Source organism: Octodon degus, unplaced genomic scaffold, assembly GCF_000260255.1.
Source record: "Octodon degus isolate 3935 unplaced genomic scaffold, OctDeg1.0 scaffold00097, whole genome shotgun sequence".
Lineage (NCBI taxonomy): Eukaryota > Metazoa > Chordata > Mammalia > Rodentia > Octodontidae > Octodon > Octodon degus.
In genome coordinates, this window is record NW_004524673.1 from 208,820 (window position 1) to 231,746 (window position 22,927).

Sequence of the window (22,927 nt, forward strand, 5' to 3'; positions counted from 1 at the left end):
AGACTGAAAGAGATTATAAAAGGAAAGGAAAACAAAATGAGTAAGAAAACAGAGTAAGAGTATTTTAGAAAGGAATGAGAAAAAATATAATTAAAAAAAGAATGGTCAGTTATATTGTTTATGAAGTATTCAAGATGAGGAAGAGAAAAGGCTGTTTGTTCACATGGAGGCTGGTGATACTTTTAAGATGAGAAATGGGGAGCAATGTCTTATTATGTCACCTGAAAAACAGCAGTGAAAGAAAGGTAAAAGTAGAGACCACAAGTATAGATTTATGTCTTTTTAGAAAGGGAACCTGAGAAATGTTGACAGTAACTTAGAGGAAATCAATGGAGCTTTTATAATATTTTAATTGGCATAAATTATAAAAATAGATTTTTTTTTTCACAAAGTTCTGTTACACATATGTTCCTAGGGTTTTGATCACATTCTCCACAGGGCATAGTGTCTGCACATGGCATCCCTGGATTGTTTTTTTTTTTTATTCCTCTACTCTCCCTTCAACCCTTCTTTACCTTATTTACAATAGCTTTGCTTCCATTTTCTTGTTTTCATTTTGTTTTTTTTTTATTCTTTCCTTTCTCCATTTCCCTTTCCCTCTTTCTGTTCTTCCCGTTTGAACATTTTCGTCTTTAATTTCTTTTAATTGTTTATTTATTTATTTGGTATAGGGTCTCACTATGCAGCTTGGACTCATAGTGATTCTCCTGTCTCATCCCCCTAGTGCTGGAGTCATAGGTGTGCGCAACCACCCCCAGTTTCAGTGTCTAGCACAACGTACCTGGTTCTGAAGCCAGCATGGCATGCAGTACACAGAATCCAACCTGAGTCCTTGCATTTGCCAGGCAGGTGCTTAGACCACTGAGCTATTTCCCCAGCCCACATTTTCTTCTTACTTCCTGGTATTTGTTACACATTTTGGTCCTTTTTTACACTTTTTGTTTCTCACATTAGTGGAACAATGTGGTATTTACACACATGTCTGGTTAATTTCACTTAATATGTTTCTCAAGGTACATCTGTTTACCTAGAAATTTCTCAAGTTTATTATTGTTTTTGGATGAGTAGTGCTCCATTGCATAAAAAATGTACATCTTTGTTTATCTGTTCCCCAGTTCATTTCTTTCCAAGATTTGCCTATTGCAAACTGGGTGTATGTATATCACTGGTATGACGCTTTTAATTCTTTTGGTGGGATACCAAGGAGGAAAATAGTAGGGTCGAATGGAACCTTGAATTTTAGTTTTCTGAGGAATCTCTACTCTGATTTCCACAGTCCTTACACCAGTCTGCTCTCCCACCAACAATGGAGAGGGCTTCCTATTTTTTTTTCCTCTGGTCTGCCAGTCTGCCAGTGTTTGTTATTTGTTGATTTATTGATAACAGCCATTCTTTCTAGAGGAGATAGTCTCAACTGTTGTTTTCATTTGCATCTCAAATGACCAGTGACGTTGAACACTTTTTATTTATTTATTTGCCATTTCTAATTCTTCATCTGAGAAGTGTCTATTCATTTCAGATGACCATTTTTTGATTGGATATTTTATATTTTGTGTTCATTATGTATTTTAGGTATTATTAGTCTTTTGTCTGAGGAATAGCTGGCAGTCCTTTGTTCTTGGGTGGGAGAAACCAATATAATGAAAATGACCATACTTCTAAAATTGCTACATGGGTTTAATGTAACTCCAATCAAAATTCCATATCATATCCCACAGAATTAGAGAGGACAATCCTAAAATTCATTTGGAACCAGAAGTGATCTCAAATAGCAAAAGCAGTTCTGGGCAATAAAGGCAAGGCTGGGAACACAGTCTGTAATCTGAAACTACACTACAAAGCTGCTATGATAAAAGCAGCATAGTTCTGAAGAAAAAAAAAAGACAGACTGGAGAATGAACAGGGCATATTAGAAGATGTAGAAACAATTCCAGACATACTCAGCCACTCTGTTCTTTGACAAAGCCAAACACCATCTCTGGAAGAAAGATAGCCTCTGTTTTATGAATGGAACCGGAAAACTTGCTTTATACATGCTGAAGATGAAAACTGGATCCATATCTTTTACCATGCACTAAACTAGAATCAGAATGGATCACAGATCTATATAGTGAACAGAAACACTAAATCTGCAACAAGATAGAATAGGTAGATCCTTAAAGACACTGTTGTAGACAAAAACTTTATGAACAAAAGACCAGTTGCACAGGGACCAAGAATCAACTGGGAGCACATCTTATAGAAAGCCTTTACACAGCAAGACAAACCACCAACAGCGTCAAAAGATTCTAAATTTTTAATATTTGTATTACTATTACAAACATACTTGGAATATATGCATGTACATGCAAGTACATATTTTTATATGAATCTTATTCTGAAATGATTTTAAACTCATTTCATTTTAACTTCATTTTAAACTGAGATTTAGAAAACTCAGTTTTTATTTTTGTTTAGTCAAAGCCCATTTTGGTTTACTTGGTTTGGACTAAGGGAATTATTTTGCAAAGTATCTTATGTCTGTGTATTTACTTTGGACAGGGAGGGAAAGATGAGCTGGAAGTTGGGCCTTGCTTGGTATCCGATTCATAAACAGGTGCCCTAAAGACCTCTGTTAGGAAATGCCTACATGTATCTAAGGCCTAAAGTGGACTTCATCCAGAGCTAATACTGTATTTCTCATATCCAGTGTATCACATGTTGATATTAGAGTCCTTATGTTTGGCTGACCCTCACTCATCTGCAGAGCTGTGAAGGAGTTTCAATTGGAGTACACCTGAAGTTTGCTCAGGTTGAAGTGCTGACACTGTCTTAATCTTCATACAGTGAGATGTCTTAATTATTAGTGTTTTGTTATTCAGAGGTTCTTTAGATTTAAAGTTACTATTTATGAAAAATGTAGTTTTAGCACGAGGGTACAAGGATGAATTACAGTAGTTTCAGATCTCATAATACTTAAAAAATGACTGGAGAAGAATGACATACACATATTAAGGTAAGATAGCTTAAAGGAATACAGAAGAGGGGAGAAAAAAAGATTGTAAATATTGTAGAGCAATGTGAATAGTTTTCAGACTATTTTAAGAGTGTTAAGGGTTGCTCAGTGTTATATTTGAGTGAGAGATTTACTGAATGTTGAAAAATATTTCCCAGGTATCTTTGTGAATGAGTTGACAAGAGCACGTGAATAGGGGCATGCTTGATCCTAGAGCCTTCTGATTGCCTCCCTGTGGTTCTTTTGATGGTGATACATCTTTTTTTTAATAGAAATATAATGAAATAACTATATTTTCTTTCATATCCTGAGATCTGTTTATTTCCCTTTATTTGTTATTTTCATTATTCCCATGCTTATAGGATAATTTTCAGTGGTTTACTCAAGTGATTTGTCTTCTGATCTGAAACTAACTACAGTTTTACTCTTTTTAAATAAGTGTAACGTGGCTATAAGCAATAAGTACTTTCTGGATAAATACTTTATTGTTAATGACCAGCAATTTATAATTTAAATAGTTCTCTCTTTACATAAAATAATTTATAGTTGCACTGTGAGGTAGGTCAGTTTAATGTCCTTTTGCACAAAGGAGGAAGCTGACTCAGCTGGCTTTTTGTCATACAGCCAGAGAGGGGTAGGAAAGGTGAACTCCACAAAGCCCAGTTGACACTAACTTTGCTGTTCTCCAGAGTGGCTTCATCCTTTACTTTTCATGATGTTACCTTTGGGTTGGTTAGCAGCTCTAAAATTAATGCATAGTTCTTGCCATGGTAAATAGGGCATTGTGCCAGGGAATGTATAAGACATTTAGATCTAATCTTTAGGATTTGTAAGATTTTTTTTCTTTTGTTGTTTGTGTATGTGTATTTTGGATATCTTTCAATAATTTTGAAATCATAGCTACCAATTAAAATATTGGTGATAAAATTTAAACTACTGATGTTTTACAGTATGTGACACTTAAGGAGATGCCTGCTGTGCTTGTTTTCAAAGATGAAACTTACTTTGTTTATGATGGTAAGTCCTACAGTTTGTAATTCCTATAAGACATGTTTAAAATTATTATCTATTTTAGGAGGTGTTTATACTCCTGCTTGTGGATTACCTCTCAGTAGACTGAGGTTTTTTAATCCTTTCAGTTTTGGTCTTTTCATCTAGTATACGTTCATTCTTTTTTTTTGGTCAAATTATTTGCCTTTTTGAGATGTGATCTGAGTTGTGCATTATCTTAAAATATTTAGAATTGACTCTATAAAGATATATGACATTTCAGATACCCAAAATGATGAATAACACACTTTGAATAGTGTGAGCACTGTGTTTTCTTCCTCACTGCAGCTGTTTGTCCCTCTCATAAACCAGTTCATTAACACAATTCGTTGATTTCTCAGTTACTCTTCTCTCGTTGCTGGGACAAATACCCGACACACAAAATGAAGGAAGAATAGGTTTATTCAGTTCATAGTTGCTGGAGGTTTCAGTCCATACTCAGCTGGCTCCAAGGCACAGGGGCACAGGGCACAGAGCATCAGTTCAGGGTGGTGGCAAAGAGCAAGAGGAGCCTAGGGAGAGTAGCAGCAAAAATGGTAACAGAAAGGAAGTCTGTCTCTCTGTCTCTCTTATGTTACATTTAGGCTCTGTGCCTCAGGCTGGGGGAAGTACTCATACCCATAATCACAGGAGTACTAAGACCCATAATCCCAGTGGATCTTTTTTTTTTTTTTTTTTTTTTTCCAGTGGATCTTGAGTTAATCTCACACTCTAGAAATCCCCGCCCAATTACTACATGAGGCTTTGGGGGGACAACTAGACACAAACCATAACATTGATCATTTAAAAAATTTTATTTTGATAACAAATGTGTACCAGAAAGAGAATAACATAGTAAAACTGTATGTCTGTCACAAAGGTTGAGCCCCCAGAGACTCATGCAGTCATAAGCTGAGGACTTCTAGAGTTTGTGATTAATTCATGATCCACTGGAATTATGTGTGAGAAAAAGGCTGGGATTATGGGTCTTAGTACTGCTAGGATTATGGGTGTGAGTTCTTCGCCCAACCTGGGGCAGAGAGCCTGAATGTAATAATAAGAGACAGAGAGACAGACTTTCTTTAGCCATTGCTCTTTGTTGTTATTGTTGTTGCTGTTCCACCACCATGAACTGCTGCTCTCTGCCATGTGCCCTGCTGCTTTGGAGCCAGCTGAGTATGGACTGAAACCTCCAGTAACTGTGAGCTGAGTAAACCTTTCCTTCCTTCATTTTGGGTGTTGGGTATTTGTCCCAGCAATGAGAGAAGAGTAACTGAGACGTTTTAACCTCATTTGTTTCTTCCCCTTTTTGAAGTGTTTCTAAGCAAACTCCATGGTATTTTCTCACTACCAATATGTGCTTCATTAGATAACCATGACCTGTTTTAACCCAAGATAATTAATAATTTCCCTTAGACTATATCTCAGGGGGTGCAGCAAGGTGACAGAGTCACTGGGAAATATTTTAAGTTTCAAAGGGAACAGAAACTTGACACTTGTTGGCCACCACACATTCCCTCAAAGGTAGGTGAGAGTGAATGCAAAGTCTCACCTAGCATTAGTCATAGTAACATTTGAAGTTACAGGTTAGTAGAACATCTCATATTTTAGTATGAGACAGTTTCTCATTCCCACTTGTGACGTGGGTTATTGTTACTATGTTGGAGAATGCAGATAGGGAATGTTCCATTCACTGTAGGAGTGTATTCTAGAGTGCAATTCTTCTCTTTGAATTCGATATAAGAGGAAGCAGGAATTAGTTGAGAGACATTATATTACTTAAATCAGATGAACAGAAGAGAATTTGATTGTGTTGTTTTAGTAAGAATGTATTGATTGTTTTAGTAAGAAGGAACATTTTTCTGGGCATGGTGGCGCACACCTGTAATCCCAGCGCTAGGGAAGCTGAGATAAGGATCACTCTGAGTCCAAGCTACATAGCAAGACTCTATACCAAATAAATACGATTTAAAAAGTTTTTTTAAAAAAGGCAAATAGATATATGCTGTCAATATTTATAAAGGAGATAGCAAAATGTTTGATGTGGAGTCATGAGTAATAAAATAGCAGGTTTGCTCATTTCTTCATTCAGCCATTAATTCTTGGGATGTTTGTTGAGTGTCTCTATTAAATATTGGGCTCAGAGAAGTTCTCAGAAGCATCCTTTGTATACAGCAGAAAGGAAAATAGTCCACAAACTTGATCCGCCATCTGCTCTTTGATTACCATACTCATCTGATAAGCACTTAGTATATATTATTTGATGATTTAAATGATCCTTTAAGAACTGGATTCTTCCTATTTTATAAGAAAAAAAAACCAGTAAAGACTTTCAAGTTAAAATGCTTTGTCAGGGGTTCTCTCTTTGGGTATTACAACTGAAGAGAGCCACTGTGTTTTTTTTTTGATGGGAAACATCTAGTCACATTTATTTAGATTTTTTTTTTTTTTTTTTTTTTTCAGGAAGGGTCTACATACAGGATGTTCAGGGTTTAACTACTAGATCTGACTCCTAGTGATCTGCTTGTTGACAGCCTCTAAAAGCTGGGATTACAGGCAGGCGTGTGCCACCATGCCTAGTCTCAATTGCTGTCTCAGCGCCTGTAGGGAAGGGCGGGGACAGGGCCAGTACAGCAGGCCCTGAAATGATCTCCCAGCCCCTGGCCCCTGGCCCCTGGCCCCTGGCCCCTGGCCCCTGCTTGCAGGTGCTTTAATCCACTGAGCTGTTTGGCCTATTTAGATTTAAATGATACCTTTGATCCTGCCTATAAAAGTGCCCCATCTCTCCCTATTTCAGATGTGATCCCCAGTGCTTCAGACAGAAGTAAATTAGAAGATTCTTTAGTTATCTTAAGGGCCAACTTTTCTGACATGCAGTATACAGTATTTAGAGCCTGCTTGAAGTTTTCACAGACCAGAGGCTTTGCTTTAATATTTAACACTTATGTGGTTAATAGTTTTAGAAGCATTTGGGTAATGGTGCAGGATGATAGTGATAGTGTCTTTTCTACTGAGTTTAAAGTTTGTCACTTTAGGGACAGCAAGATAGCTCAGCTGACTAAGCGCCTCCTTTGGCAGTCACAGGGGCCAAGGTTTTATCCCCAGTCCTACATGCTGTGCTGGCCCCATCCCTGGGGCACACTGAGTCAGTGAACAAGTCTGGGCATGGTAGTTTATGGCTGGAATCCCAGTGCTGGGGAGGCTGAAAACAGGAGTGTCACTATGAGTTGCATAGTGAGACCCTGTATCAAATACATAAATGGGGAAAAAAGTTTGTCACTTTTTTGTCACAAAAGTTTTTGTGTAATCTTTAGAGGACTTGTTTTTGACACAATATGAATATTGTGACCGAATAATCAATTATCTAGTTTTAGGTTTATTTTTCTAATTTAAAAGTCAGACTCCATAAATACTTTTAGATTGTATTACATTACTTATTTTATATGCTTGATAACTTGAAAATGTTTTGGTTAGCATTGCAACTGACAGAAAAATCATGTCTTTCAAAAAAATTCAGGTGTGTTAAGTGCGTGCCAACTCCCCAGAATGACTGGTATCCCTGTGGACTGCAGACATGTACTAATAAGAAAGGAAGCAGTCAGTGAAATCCAGTCTTTAACCAGACATATCTGTAGGTCTTTAAAGGCATTTATTCACTGTACATTGACTTCCTTTTTAATGCAATTTAGTAACTTTTAAAAATTGTTTTAGCATTGTTTCTAATCATGATATTTCTTTTGAATATATTTTCTTTCTGGTTAGCAGAGGAAAGTTTTGATTTTGAGAAAACTATGGTTTCATAAGTGGGATTAAGTTGTACATAGGCGAAAACATTGTAAACTATACTAGTTACTTTCTCATTGCTGAACAGAATACTTGACAATCCACAAGTTAAGGGAGGAGGTTTTTTATTTTGGTTCAGAAGTGTAGATATTCCATTCTGTAGGTGGCTGACTCCAACACAGAGCTGCATGGGAGAGGGGCTTTATGGAGGAGATAGAGGTTGAAGAATGTCATACCAGAAGCAGAGATCAGCCCAAAGACGAGTGAGGGAAATAAGACCTTCCAAACTATCCCTTCAGTGACCCATTTCTTCCAGGGATCTTTCACACCCCATATAAAGCTATAAACTCATCAGTGGGCCAGCCCACATGAGTATCATGCCCCCATGATCCAGTCATCTCCGATAAGGCCTACCTATAAGTGCCTGAGATATAAATTATAACATAGACTATTAAAAAAAAGTCATAAAATAGAGAAAAGCAAAGATATTATAGTATTACCAGTAGCACCAATTATCTAGGTGAAACCATCAATCTGGCTTAGCTATTCAAGAGTAAATGCTTTGATTTTATTATTCTATCACTACTTTTTCACACTTTAATGTTTACAAACTTTCAGTAATACCATAATGTGGGTTGTATTGCAATTTAATTATTTCTTATAGTTTAAAAAAAATTTGTAAATCATCTTTTGAACTTATACCGTAATCTGTTTTTTCTTACTTAGGACATTTAGATTATATTCTTTAAATTATTTTTAGCTATTTTTAATGATGTTATAGTGAAGATTTGCTTTATACATTATTTCTTTTTTTCATTTTAATTCATTTATTTGGTACAGGGTTTCACTGTGCAGCTTGGACTTGTAGTGATACTCCTGTCTAGCCTCCCCAGCATTAGGATTACAGGCGTGCACCATCACGCCCAGTTTTGGTGGAGGGCAGGGCATGCCCAGGGTTCTGGGGCCTGCATGGCATGCGATACTGGGGATCAAACTTGGGCCCTTATGCTTCTAGGCAGGTGCTTAGACCACTGAGCTGTCTTCTGCAGCCCTATATGTTATTTCTTATGTACATTGGTTTGTTTGCTTAATTGGGGTGTCAAGTCAATTTTGTGTTAAAAGAGCGTACTGAAGGATATACAAAACCCATGTCTAGTCTTTAGAAGAATTTCTGTTGTTCAATTGCTAATAATTTTATGAGTTTTATTAAACAAGGAATACATAACAGGGAAAACATCAAAAAATAAATTACTGAATTTTTCGGTACCAGGGATTGAATTTAGAACCTTGTACTTGCCAGTCAGGCACTTATGCTGCTGAAAGCACTGAATTTTTAATATTTGCTGTTACTTAAAAAGTATTAAAATTTTCATCTTCTTTATAAATTCTAGATAGAAGACCTTTGAGTGCTTACTAAGATTATTTTTCCTAATTTATGGGTTGTCGTTTCACTATGTTGGTGATTTATTTTGATGTGCAGAAACTCCTCAATAAGAGGAGGTCCCAGTTGTTGATTCTTTCAAGTATTTCCTGTGCAGTTTGATTTTTGTTCATGAAATGTTTGCCTACCCCTATATCTTGAAGATTTCCACTTACTTTCTCTTCCAGGAGATTTAGTGTTTCTGTTTTGATGTTTAGATCTTTAAATCCATTTTGACTTTAGTTAAGTGCATGGTGATAGACCCAGGTCGAGTTTTAGTTTTTGGCAAATAGAGAGCCAGTTTTTCCAGCACCATTTGTTAAAAGAGGCTATCTTTCTTCCAGTAAATATGTGTGACCCCTTTGTTGAAGATAAGATGATTGAGTGTGTTTGTAGTTATATCTGCATCGTCTATTCCATTGACATACACACACACTAGTTAGGATAGATATACAGCTACTTTCTCTGAATTCAATATGAAGAAAGATTTGTACTAATGCTGTTTAGACAAGATATCATGTCTGCATCTTGTCCTCTACTACAATGACAATATGCACTATATTAATTATTGTAACTGTCCCACTAACCTGTTTCAAAGTTGTTTCGTTGCTATTTTATATCTTTTATTTTTTTTTTCTCATTAAAATAAAAAAAAAATGGAGAACAAAATCTTCAGGAATCCACTTGCCCTTCTTGTTACCATAGCAAACAATCCATTATTGATGCAAAAGTCATATTAATAGTGTTACTAAAAATGTAGGTATCTTTTAGATTTGTAGTATTTGTCAGCTTATAGTGGATAATTATATCACCTACATCTTTTTTTTGTATTTTAGGGAAGGGTCTACCAGGTGTTCAGGGTCTCACTGCTAGATTGGACTCATAGTGATCCGCCTGTTTACAGCCTTCCAAGAGCTGGGATTACAGGTGTGTGCCACCACACCCAGTCTCAATCACAGTCTCAGGGCTCCCCAGAGGCAGGGCCCTTGCAAGGCAGGCCCAGGGATCAAACCCCCAGCTCCTGTGCCTGCTGGCAGGCGCTTTAATCTGCTGAGCTATTGGGTGTGCCCTTACCTACATCTTTGACAATAAAAATAAAGAAGTGTTTATCTGAAAAAATTAAAATTTTCAACCTCAACCAAACCTTTGTATTTGTTTTACAAAGTCTAAAATATAAAATCAAGTAAATTCCTGTATGAACTACAATGAAAATACTAATAACACTGTACAAAAAATTCTTTAATTCAATTGTCATACCAAAGGTAGTCTTCACCCATGACGGCAGCACATTCAGTACGTATGTATGGCTTACATTGATAGCACATATGCTTAGCTTTTCTGTCCGTTTTGTAGGACATACTTAATATCTCTCTGGTCTTGCCGTTTTGTCAAGAGGTTCTTTATACATATAAAATAACATAAAACAAGAACATGAAATATCAATAGAATAAAGTATACCTAATACCTATTACACACTATGGTTTGTATCTTGATAACCTCCAAAATCTCATACAGTTTTTAATGGGGCTTTTCAGAGGTGGTTGAATTTAGAGTGTGTGATTTATTCATGATGCAGTGCTAGGATTAGGGGTACTGTGATTAAGGGTGGGCAATTTCTGGATCAATCTACTGACTAGATTGGTAGTACCCTCATCCCAGTAGACTGGATACAATATAAGGACAGAAAGAGGTTTATCTTTCTGTCTCTTTTTGCTTTTGCTGTCCCTTGTGGGCACCATGAAGTATTCTCTGACAAACCACCCTGCTTAGGAGCCGCCCAATTATGGACTGAACCTCAGCACACTGAGCTAAATAAACCACATCTGAAGTTTGGGAGTCAGGTATTTTATTTTAGCAGTGAGAGAAAAGTAGCTGACACACACATATAGAATAAACATTTTTGTATCAGCCATGTACTGGTGTACAAAACTAACTTGACATCTTGCTGGTTTTTCTGTGTTGTGAGGAGCTTTCTGTGTTGTGAGGAACACTGTATTGTATTCCTTTTAGCAGGGAAATGGGATGTCAATAAAATACAGTATCAAACATGTAATGAGTGTTTAGGATAGACATCAGCATTTTTGCATCAACTATGTACTTGCTTACAAAGCCTAAAAGATAATATCACAGATAAATATCTATGTGATCTACAGAGTAAATACAAAAGTACCACATAAAAAAATCTTTTGTTCAACTGTCACATCCAAGGCAGTCTTCATGTATGAAAACTGCATGGTCCAACATGAGTAATGCTTACGCTAATAGCACATATGTTTTGTTTTCCTGTCCTATTTTTTAGGGCACAGCTAACATCTTTTAGGTTTTCCAGTTATTATTATAGTAGGTTTTGTGGTGATGAGTCTGCTTGTTCACTTGTGGGGCGCACCAGCATGCCCACAGCTTTTTTGTGTAGCTCCCTGGATAGAAATATTTTGCTCTTGTTTTGTAAATTATCTGAGTTCTGGTTTTAGTTCTCTAAGAAAGTTTCTCTGTGATATTTTGTACTTATTTTCTTTGTAAACTACCTAACTATTTATTCCACACAAATTTAGAATCAAGTAAAACACAACCATAGGCTAGGGCCTTGTGTTTCGGGTGACATCGTTGTTCCCGCATAACTCATCAGTTTATCAACATTTACACCATCTTAGGATTTGTTGTAAAAAGTTACCAGCTCAGGCTTCAGTTTTGTTCAGCTTTTTCCATCATGGAGCAATGTTGACATCAGCAGTACCATTTTGTTTTTCTTTGCATTGTATAAGGCCAATGCGTTATCTTTCTGAGATCCAAAGATTGGATTGCCATTTGATAAGTGGGTGAACACAAAGAATGCCTTTTTCTATCGTTGAGGTTCAGCTACTGAGATATACAACCAGCTACAATTATGCTGAAATAATATAATTTCATTAAAAAATTAGGAAATGTGCTATGATAACTTATAATGCCCATAATTAAATTTCTAAAAATGAAATGTTATTTTTAATGTGTAAGATTATTATCCTACATTAGGTATTTTGTATATATTGATGCATTGTAATCTGATACCCATTATCTTAAAGTCATGTCTTTTATCTGATACAATAAATATATGACTATTAGTTGATACATTGTATCAATTTGAAAAGTTAAAAGCTTAACTAAATTGCTCAGCAATTCCACACCCTAGGGAGTGGAGGCCCCATCCTAGAGTGACTCATCACTTAAAAGATATAAAAAAGAAAATTTAAAAAAGAGTGTTCCACTTCCTTAGAGGAGCTCTAGTCTTTGCAGTCAGCTTGGACTTGATGTCGTTGCCTGGCTCTTAGCGCAGATTCTTTGACTTCCACCTTAGTGGTGTGGAGGCCTTCATGTGTAGACTCACCAGCCTTCCATTGCAGACCCTTTGGCCTCCTGATACAGACTTAAACAAAACGCTGTAGTGAACTCCAGACATTAGACTGAATCCTTCAGACTCCTTGGACTGTCACCCACAGAGTCAGTTGAGGAAGCATGCAGAGGGCATGAGCATGCTGGATACCAAAGGATTCAGTTTAAGGTCTGGAGCTCACTGTAGTGTTCTGTGTAAGTCTGTGTTAGGAGGCTGATGGGTCTGTGACCAAAGGCAGATGAGCCTACCCTAGAAGGCTGAAGGATCCAGAGTGGAGGCAGAAGAATTTGTGCTAGAAGCCAGGTGAGGAAGTCCAAGTCCAAGCTGATTGTGAAGACCAGAGCTCCTCCTAGGAAGTGGAAAGCTCTATCTTTAGGAAAAAAAAAAAAAAATAAATATATATATATATATATATATTTTTTTTTTTTTTTTTTTCAGTGATAAGTCACTCTAGGGTGGGGCATCTACACCCTAGGGAGGGGTCTCCCTAGGGTGTGAAATTGCTGAGCTGATTTTAGTTAAGCTTTTAACTTTGCAAGTTGATACATTGTGCAGTGACCATCTTACAGTCCTAATTTATTTATTTTGTTTTGTTTTTAAGAATATGAAGATGGTGATCTCTCAGCATGGATCAGTAGGGAAAGGTTTCAGAATTATCTTACTATGGATGGCTTCCTCTTATATGAACTTGGAGACACAGGTAACAAGCAAATGAACAACTTCCAATACTTTCACGAAATTTTTCTTTGATTGCTTAAATCTGTTTTTGCTCTTAAGATTTTATTACTTTGTTTTGTATTTGGTACAGGATCTCACTACATAGACTGGACTTGCAGTATTCGTCCTGTTTTCAGCCTCCCAAGAGCTGGGATTACAGGTGCGAGCCACCGTGCCCAGTCTCAATTGTGGTCTCAGTGCACCCCAGGGGATGGGGCCAGGGGCCAGCACAGCATGCCCAGGATCAAACCCCAGTCCCTGCATTTGCCTAAGCTGGCACTTTACTCCACTGAACTATCTGGCCCTTATTTCATTATTAAAGGAGACCTGAATTGTAGTTGTTCTTAATAAGAATAAAGACTGGTATTACCTCTCCCTGGGCTCTTGTTATTACCAAAAATATACCTTTGTATATGAGTCAGAGCTTAGCTGAAGACAGAATTTACCAATAGAACTGATGTTGAGAAGAAGAAAAGGAGCCTCAATAGTAAGAGAATCAGAAAAAAATATCCACCAAGAGGCTATATAGTGGTGGCTGATTTTTCTTTTTCTTTTTTCTTTCTTTTTTTTTTTTTTTTTTCTTTTAAGTGTATTTGGTACAGGGTTTCACCGTGCAGCTCAGACTCATAGTGATCCTCCTGATTTCAGCCTCCCCAGCTGGTCTCTGGCTGGCATCAAGTGCCTGGAGCTGGGACCAGGGTAGCTTGTGGTGCCGGGATCAAATGGTGGATGAGCTGGTACTAGGAGTTAAAAATGCAACTTCTTAGTTACCTCAGAAGCCCTGTTTTTACTTGTGAAGGGAAAATGAATCAGTTGGGTGGTTTCTTCAAATTACACTGAAAATGCTAAACAAAGCAAATATAGATATACAGTATAAATGTGGGAACTATAAGAAGTTAATTATATGATTTCATTGATGTAAACTGCAGAAGTTATAAATTACTGAGGGTGAACCTCTGGCACGTGTGCCACAGTGAGTGTCTTTGTACAACAGCAGCCAAGCATCATATAACAGTTATTTTATTTAAACCAAAACTTCCCTATTAATTACAGTCTTGGCACTTTGAGATAAATGAGTTTGAGATTGCAGTTTGGGTACTTGGTCTCAAAGAATTGGCTAACAAGAAAGTTCTATAAATTTATGGTAAATTCCTGATTATTGTAACCATGGTTATTTCCCTTTACAATGTTGTTTTAAGTACAGTGGATGCATAGTTTTAGAGTAGAGGAAGGGAAACTATAAAAAAAACTGGTGTTTTATGGCAAATAATGGACATAGTGTTTCCTCTTCTGCTTTTAAAATTTACAGCATATTCAGATTAGAATTGTTAGCCTATGGGGCCATTGAGCTAGCTCAATGGAGTAAGTGCCTGCTTAGGCAAGCACAGGCACTGCATAGTTTGATCCCTGGCAGTGCATGCCACGCCAGCCCCATTCCCACGCACTCTGAGCCAGCCACTGAGTCCAGGGGTGGTGGCACACACCTATAATCCCAGCTCTGGGGAGGCTGAAAACAGGAAGATCACTATGGGTCTGAGCTGCGTGGTGAGACCCTGTACCAAATACATTTAAAAAAAGAAAAGAAAGCTAAAAATGTTTGCCTGTGACTAAAAACTCTTACCTTAGATTGGTGTTTGTTCTAGTTCATGAGCTGTCTTTTGACATTGTGTGCCTAATGATCTGAATCGTAATTCCTGAGTGGAGCTGACATGGTACTGGCAAGGCTTGAATTATTTTCTGATTATTTAAAGGAAGAAAGAAAAATGTAAGGACATACAAGGTTTTTTCCTTGAGTACTTAATCACAGGAGATAGCACAACCTCAAGATAATTTAAATAGTCATCTTAGGCCACACTCAAGTTCTCTTCTCAATCAGTTTGAAATCAGAAGTTTGCAGTTGCAGGGTTCCCTTTGTGTCTGACATAATTGCCCTTGTTGCCAGTACCTGTGGCTGTGTCCTTGCTCATTGTCAACCTGTGCCCTTATGCAGGTATCATAGTGGTGTCCCAACTATGTGTCTTCACATGAGTAACTTAACAGCAATTTTGTCACTAGTGATGTTTGTGTTCTGCACCTGCCGTTTTAGTATCTGTCTTCATTTTTCTCTGATCTCACCCCATATTTTCTCTTCTTCAGCTATGCTGACCATGAAGTTGTTTGAAATGACTGTGCTATCTGTACCAAGCCATCTTTGTTTTTGCTTTGTCTAGAAGATAATTTTAAATTTATTTCTGTCTGTTAAACGCAGACCAAATAATGCTCTCTTAGGAAAATCTTCACTAACGTCTTCAAGCTACATCACCTTACACTACTTTTTTATAGCAGCATCTTCCTTTTCTTTCTTCTCTTCTTTTTTGTACATGTTTGTAGTACATGTGGTTTGCAATCTTGGGGAATGGCTACATACACATAATACAACTTGTTTCATTTTTATTTTATTATTATTATTATTTATTTTTTTATTTATTTTTGGCAGAACCGGGGATTGAACTCAGGCCCTTGTGCTTGCCAAGGAAGTGCTCATTCTACTGAGCCATCTCCCCGGCCCCTTGTTTCATTTTTAAATCCCTTTCTACTTTCTCCCTCACTCTTTCCCTAAATCCTTTTTCCCCTTGTTTCTTTCTTTCAGAACTCTTTTTAATTTTAATATAACATGGATCTGGTATAAAGGTCTTTCTTTCCTACTGGACCGTGCATTTGCAAGTGCAGAGCTGGATCTGCATTAGCTCATTACTTTGTCTCTTAACTTTCCAAGAGTGCTACATATTATTTTGCACTCAGTAATTGTTAAATTAATATGTAAAAAATTGCGCCTATGTTTTTTAGAAACCTGTACCTCTACATGTTGCAGGCATTTTGGAAAAAAACAAGCAAAACTCATTTATGAGTTGTTTGAAAGTGCAAGAAGCCCATAATGAAATTCAAACTCAGTAGTGAGTGAAATATTTTAAGAAGGGAAAAAATCATAGTAAACTGTTGTTTCCACCACATGATTAAAAGTGGAGTCAAGATTGTGCAGAATTTAGAGATGTATTAACAAGCAGTGTAGAATTTGATGAAGCAGCATGGTAATGTGGTGATGCAATTGAAATATAGTTGACTTAATCCTATATTTTTATACCTGCTCTGAGCTAGATACTGTCTCACATATTTGTGCATATAATTTCATTTCGTTTTCTCGATTTTTCTATGAAATAGGTGTTCATTTCCTAATGTAAATGAAGTTTTTGAGCTTAAGTTATGTAGCTAATAAATGATGGTGCTTCACTGTTGTTGATCTTCCAGGGTTTGGTTCAGTTTTTAGAATATAGTGTGCATTATCTGACTTTCTAACCCCACATAATTATTCTGCTGACTGTCATGCAGCCTCACAACAATGTATCAAAAGTACATATGATTTGTGTTCTGTTTAGGACAAAGGAAATGTGAATCAGTGTAATTCTTACTACTTACAGTTTTAATGTTGGCAGAATACTTATCTAATCAATTTGTGTGTAGTTTGAAAAACAAATTATTATAATTCACTACTGTTTATACATTTGGGGTAGAAGACAATTATTACTTGAAGATGATCAGTTCACTGATTCACTATAAAATATACTATAATGTCTTTATTTAAATAATTGTAAATGAATAGGATAACTGGTAATACATTTTAGAAACTTTAATATCCTTGTTTACAACAAAAGCAATAATAGAAAAGTTTATATTATGAGCTTATTGAATTTAGATGTCATTCTTAATTTCAGGGAAGCTTGTGGCTATCGCAGTTATTGATGAGAAAAATACATCCATTGAACATACCAGGTATCATTGCCTTGAAATCGTTTTAAGCTTCAAAATATTTTTTAATTCAGTCTTTATGTGGCCTTAAATAAACTTGATATGGTACCTTACAGTATCTTTTCTTACAGCACTTAGATAAAATAACATATTATAACAATACTTCTGTTTTTTCAAAGGAAGAATTAAAGTATTTATGTGTTTATTCTGCAGATTAAAGTCAGTTATTCAAGAAGTTGCTAAAGATTACAGAGACCACTTTCATAGGTATGTGTTTGCATTCCGGGAGCTTCCTTTATTTCTTTTTATATTTTATAATACAACAAAAATAATACAGGTTATACTACTGAAAACTTGAAAATCTCTACTCTGAAATTCAAAGTGCTCTAAAACCAAAAAGTTTTTGAGCTCTGACGTGACACAAAGAAAAGTTTAACACCTGCCCTTGTGTGCCTATACTTCAGTCAAAATGCAGGTACTCTTAACATATTGCACAAAATTACCTTTGAGCTAAGTGTATTAGGTATTTATAAAACATGATTATGTCCCGTGTTTAGATTTTGGTCCTGTCCCAAACATCACTCATTGTATTTATGCATTATTTTTAAAAATGTGAAACTTGTGTTCCCGTGTACTTCAGATAAGTGATGTTCAATATGTATTTTATGCTCTGAATGTTGAATCAAGGAAGTGAAGTACATGTTAGTGTGCACTTCATCATGAGTTGTCTGAGTCTTGAAGTGAGAGAAAAAACTATACTTTTATTTATAATTTATATTATTCTTCTTGTTGATAGGATTCCAGACAGGTTTTGTGAGAATATTTATTTACAAAATTGAGAGTAAATAAGAATCGGAAGTCAGAGATAAATGTTTGTAACAAGAACTCAATAACTGAATATAAAAATGGCATTAGAAATAAGTATTTCTGCTGTGTGCTAAATAAAGCATTCTTTTACTGACTGCCATGAAAGACAGTCATATGTTTGTTACATTGTTTAATTATTCCAAAGCTGAGGAAATGTCAAGAGTATAGTTGTCGTAGTACACAGAGGGTGGCATCTTTTGAGTACATCTTTTTTAAAATAAATGGATAGTTAATTTTAAGCATGTTTCTATTGTAAAGGCTTTTATTTTCTTAAGTTATAAATATGTATAAATGAAGTATAATTTGTTACTACTACATATCTGTATTTGTATCTCTTAAAGCTGGTAAAATTTACACTTTTATCTATTATTATATGTTGTATGTAACTTACATGTTAAATGCTTATGAATTTACCAAGCAAGCCCTAAATTTCAATTTGTTATATTGTTTACCTCTTATAAAACTCAATGTTGTGTTCTTCCCTCTGCTGTCCCTGCCATGATTTGTTAGGGATTTTCAGTTCGGCCATATGGATGGAAATGACTACATAAATACCTTGCTGATGGAGTAAGTAGAGTCCTGAATGATTTTGTTATCAACTCTTAGCAATTTTTAAATATTTATTTGTGAAAGATGGACAGAATGATTAAATAATTGAACAAATTCTTGGTTTATTTTGTGGCCGATATTTTCTCATTAAACATTTTAGTTTTGGATGCATTTGAAGTTTCCTGAATTTTAATATTGTTCTATATTAAGAATTATCTTGGGGCCAGGGAGATAACTCAGTGGAATAAGTGCTTGCCTGGCAAGTGCAAGGGCCTGAGTTCAATCCCCGGTTCTGCAAAAAAAAAAAAAAAAAAAAAAATTATCTCCTGATTCAATGTGATAATATATACTATGCTGAAAACACATCCTGTAAAAACTTGCAAAGTTTGAAGTATGTACTCAGTTCATACTTTTTTCAATGGGTAATTATAACTATTAAGTAGAAAATTTTCAGGACTTAAAAACTAGTTGTTATATAAGAAAAACAGACAAAACCTTGTATATATACTAGAAATTATGAAACTTCAAAAGATTTGTTGTATTTATGATATAAAGTCAGTATTAATTCATTCTAATAATTTTAGTGTATTTGGTATATAGTATCTAGTATATGACAGCCAAAAAAGGGAAAAAAGCCAAATAAAATATCTGTATAATCATTAAAAATGCTTAGCCCTTATTTTATTGTTGTTATTTATTTCTTATGATACTAAGGATTGAATCCAGGATGTTTCTACTATGTTACATCCCCAACAGTGTTGTGAGTCTTATTTTGAGACAGGGGTCTCATTAAATTGCTACATTACTATAGGCTCAAACTTGTAATCTTCCTGTCCCAACCTCCCTGCTCAGATTACAGACTATAAATTTTTAATACTCATAACAATGTGGGAAAACTATTGTCGACACAATTCCTTTCCATTGCCCCAGGAATTACAGTAATTGTTTGTGTAAGCTAGGTATGTGGCCTAGCATAAACCTAGGAGAAAGGGATATTCTCTGTAATCTCATGCCAAGGTCACTTTATTAAAAAAAAACCCAGCAACTTATTCTTAATAGAATTTTTCAAGTATATATAATAAGCACTTTGATGAAGCTATTTCTTATGTCTTTCACTGTAATTCAGTATACTGATTCATTAAAGCAGCACTTGGCAAGAAGGCAAAGCCATTTTCGTCCAATAAACATTAAGATGATATTCAAAATGTATAGTGATAGATGAACTTTCCTTTGTTTTACTATAATTTGAGTTGTTAAAAAGAATTGGTGCTACAATGGTGAGAGAATACACTTTATTTAAATTATTAGGTTGGAGGGGGTTTTAGTATTCTAGAATGTGATGTATTTTGGTGAATGTTCTAAGCCTACTTGAAGGTATTTTTATATTTTGCTGTCATTAAGCACAGTGTCCTATAGAGTATGGCCGTGGATATATGAAGAATTTGCAGGAGTATTTATTGAACTTGTACATTGGACACAGTACTGTAATGGATATCTAAGTGGAATTTTCTCATGCAGTTTTTATACTGAGATAGGTGCCTTTGCCCTCCACTTCATAGATGAAGGATTACTACATGCAATAAGCTAAATTACTTGCATAACACCATCTTGCACCATTTAGGAGCGGGCACCAGATGTAAACCAAAGCAGGGTAACTCTAGCAACCATGTTCTTGCCTGTTCTGTTCAAGTGGGATTCTAAGTGACAATGATGGCATTTAAAGATTTGTGACAAGGAATAGTACTGCTTTAAAAATTAGTAGTTCATTACATTGTAATTTCTATCCTTAACTTCATAATTATTCAGCTATCTTATTTGACTGTAAGAATATTTCCATGAATTTAATTTCACTAGTTTTAGAATCAGTATGAAATAAGTGTCAGAATTTTGCTATCTCTGTGTTTAATATATATTTGATTTCTTTGTTTTTATGTTTTTAGTGAATTGACAATCCCAACTGTGGTTGTACTGAATACTTCAAATCAGCAATATTATTTGCTAGACAGACAAATTAATAATGCCAAAGACATGGTCCAGTTCATTAATAACATTTTGGATGGCACAGTAGAAGTGAGTAGCTCATTTCCATTTCACAAGGATAAGGGGAAGGACAAAAGAGAAACTGGTTGCTTCTTGATTTTGAAAGCAATAGTCATCACCCACACTCACTCTCTCAGAGATGCTCACCTTCTCCCAGACTCAGAACGTTCTTGTATAGCAGAAGTTGCAAAGGAGTTACTGAAGACATTTATAGTAGATACAGTGATTATGGAGGTGGTACTGCATTTGAAATTGAGTAGGGATAAGAAGCTTACATTGTGTGGGCTGATCTCCATAGTGAACTTTCTTGGCACTTAATACATTTCTGGGTCCATAAGAACATTGAATTAAGTTATCAGAACTGGTTTTCTAAGGAAGTCTTCAAACAGGAAGTTTAATGAGAATGAAGACAACCCTGGTGGAGAATTCTAAACATTCAGGAGGTGTGACCAGAAAATACAGTGATTAAATTTTAAAAAGATATATTAGAGTAAAAGACACATTGTCATTAATCTCTCTCAAAATATTCCACCTTCTTTTAACCTACTTATTCCACTTCATGACACTTTCTTGCCACTTTCTAAAGTAGTTCTGAAAGTTCTGTTTTGTGAGTGTCTTTAGTTGAGCTATCCTAGCTACCTCAGTCTCCTGAATTTATTGAAAATATTTACTTGTCATGGACATTTTGACTTTGAGAAACAGCTAGAAGACACACAGTGCCAAATACAGTGAATAAGGTGAATGGAACATGTTTTAATGAGCATGTCCTTCTCTTTGATAGGACATACCAGCAACATTCACCCTATTTGTAATTATACCTTATAAAGATACTGAAAAAAGAACTTCCAGAAGTGCTTCCAGAAAGTGACAAAATGATGGGATATGTGTGTTCAAAAGAAGGGAATAATCTTTTTCAGGGGCATTAATGACAATTTAAACATTCAGGGCTGGACAAATAGCTCAGCAGATTAAAGCACCTTTAAGCAGGAGCAGGGATCATGAGTTCGATCACTGGGTCTGTCATGCTGGCCCCACTCCTAGGGCGCAGTGAGATGGCAATTGAGATTGGGTGTGGTGGTGCACACCTGTAATTCTAGCTCTTGGAAGGCTGTAAACAGGTGGATCACTACAAGTCCAATCTAGTAGTGAGACCCTGAACACCCTGTAGACCCTTCCCTAAAATAAAAAATTTTTAAAGAAAAGTTTCCTTTAGGACAGAGGAGATAGCTCAGTAGAATAAGCATTTGCCTGGCAAGTGCAAGCTCCTGAGTTCAATTCCCAGTACCACAAAATAAATAAATAAACATTCATTAGTATGTTTTGGTCCTGTCTCTTCAAGTATTTCTCAGAAATAAGAGAACAAATTGCACTTTCTATTTTCCCTATAAATTTGACTGGTGTTTTTCAAACTGGGCTGCAACTATATAAGACTTGCATTATCCCTTCATGTCACAACTCAGTTGTGTAATTGGCTCATAGCTTAATTTGGTAAAATAAAATAAAATTTTGAAAGAAAGTAACAACTCATAGACTTTAACTTTTTTTACACATGTGGTACTTGGGATTGAGTGAACTGAACTACTACATACATTCCCAGCTTTCATTTATTTTTTATGTTAAGGTAGGCTTTCCCTAAAAAAAAAAAAAAAAAAAAAAAAAATTATCTCCTGATTCAATGTGATAATATATACTATGCTGAAAACACATCCTGTAAAAACTTGCAAAGTTTGAAGTATGTACTCAGTTCATACTTTTTTCAATGGGTAATTATAACTATTAAGTAGAAAATTTTCAGGACTTAAAAACTAGTTGTTATATAAGAAAAACAGACAAAACCTTGTATATATACTAGAAATTATGAAACTTCAAAAGATTTGTTGTATTTATGATATAAAGTCAGTATTAATTCATTCTAATAATTTTAGTGTATTTGGTATATAGTATCTAGTATATGACAGCCAAAAAAGGGAAAAAAGCCAAATAAAATATCTGTATAATCATTAAAAATGCTTAGCCCTTATTTTATTGTTGTTATTTATTTCTTATGATACTAAGGATTGAATCCAGGATGTTTCTACTATGTTACATCCCCAACAGTGTTGTGAGTCTTATTTTGAGACAGGGGTCTCATTAAATTGCTACATTACTATAGGCTCAAACTTGTAATCTTCCTGTCCCAACCTCCCTGCTCAGATTACAGACTATAAATTTTTAATACTCATAACAATGTGGGAAAACTATTGTCGACACAATTCCTTTCCATTGCCCCAGGAATTACAGTAATTGTTTGTGTAAGCTAGGTATGTGGCCTAGCATAAACCTAGGAGAAAGGGATATTCTCTGTAATCTCATGCCAAGGTCACTTTATTAAAAAAAA

The 22,927-nt window shown here is 35.6% G+C and overlaps 1 protein-coding gene across 2 annotated transcripts in view; it reads left to right on the forward strand.

The window, feature by feature from the left end:
• Positions 1-22,927, forward strand: part of Tmx3 (thioredoxin related transmembrane protein 3) — a 48,800-nt gene that overhangs the window by 21,052 nt on the left and 4,821 nt on the right. For both annotated transcript variants that reach the window (XM_023723159.1, XM_023723160.1), the window contains exons 9-14: positions 3,946-4,012; positions 13,196-13,294; positions 17,061-17,118; positions 17,308-17,361; positions 18,472-18,528; positions 20,451-20,580. In XM_023723159.1, the coding sequence (XP_023578927.1) occupies positions 3,946-4,012; positions 13,196-13,294; positions 17,061-17,118; positions 17,308-17,361; positions 18,472-18,528; positions 20,451-20,580 (465 nt within the window). The remainder of the gene's footprint in view (positions 1-3,945; positions 4,013-13,195; positions 13,295-17,060; positions 17,119-17,307; positions 17,362-18,471; positions 18,529-20,450; positions 20,581-22,927) is intronic.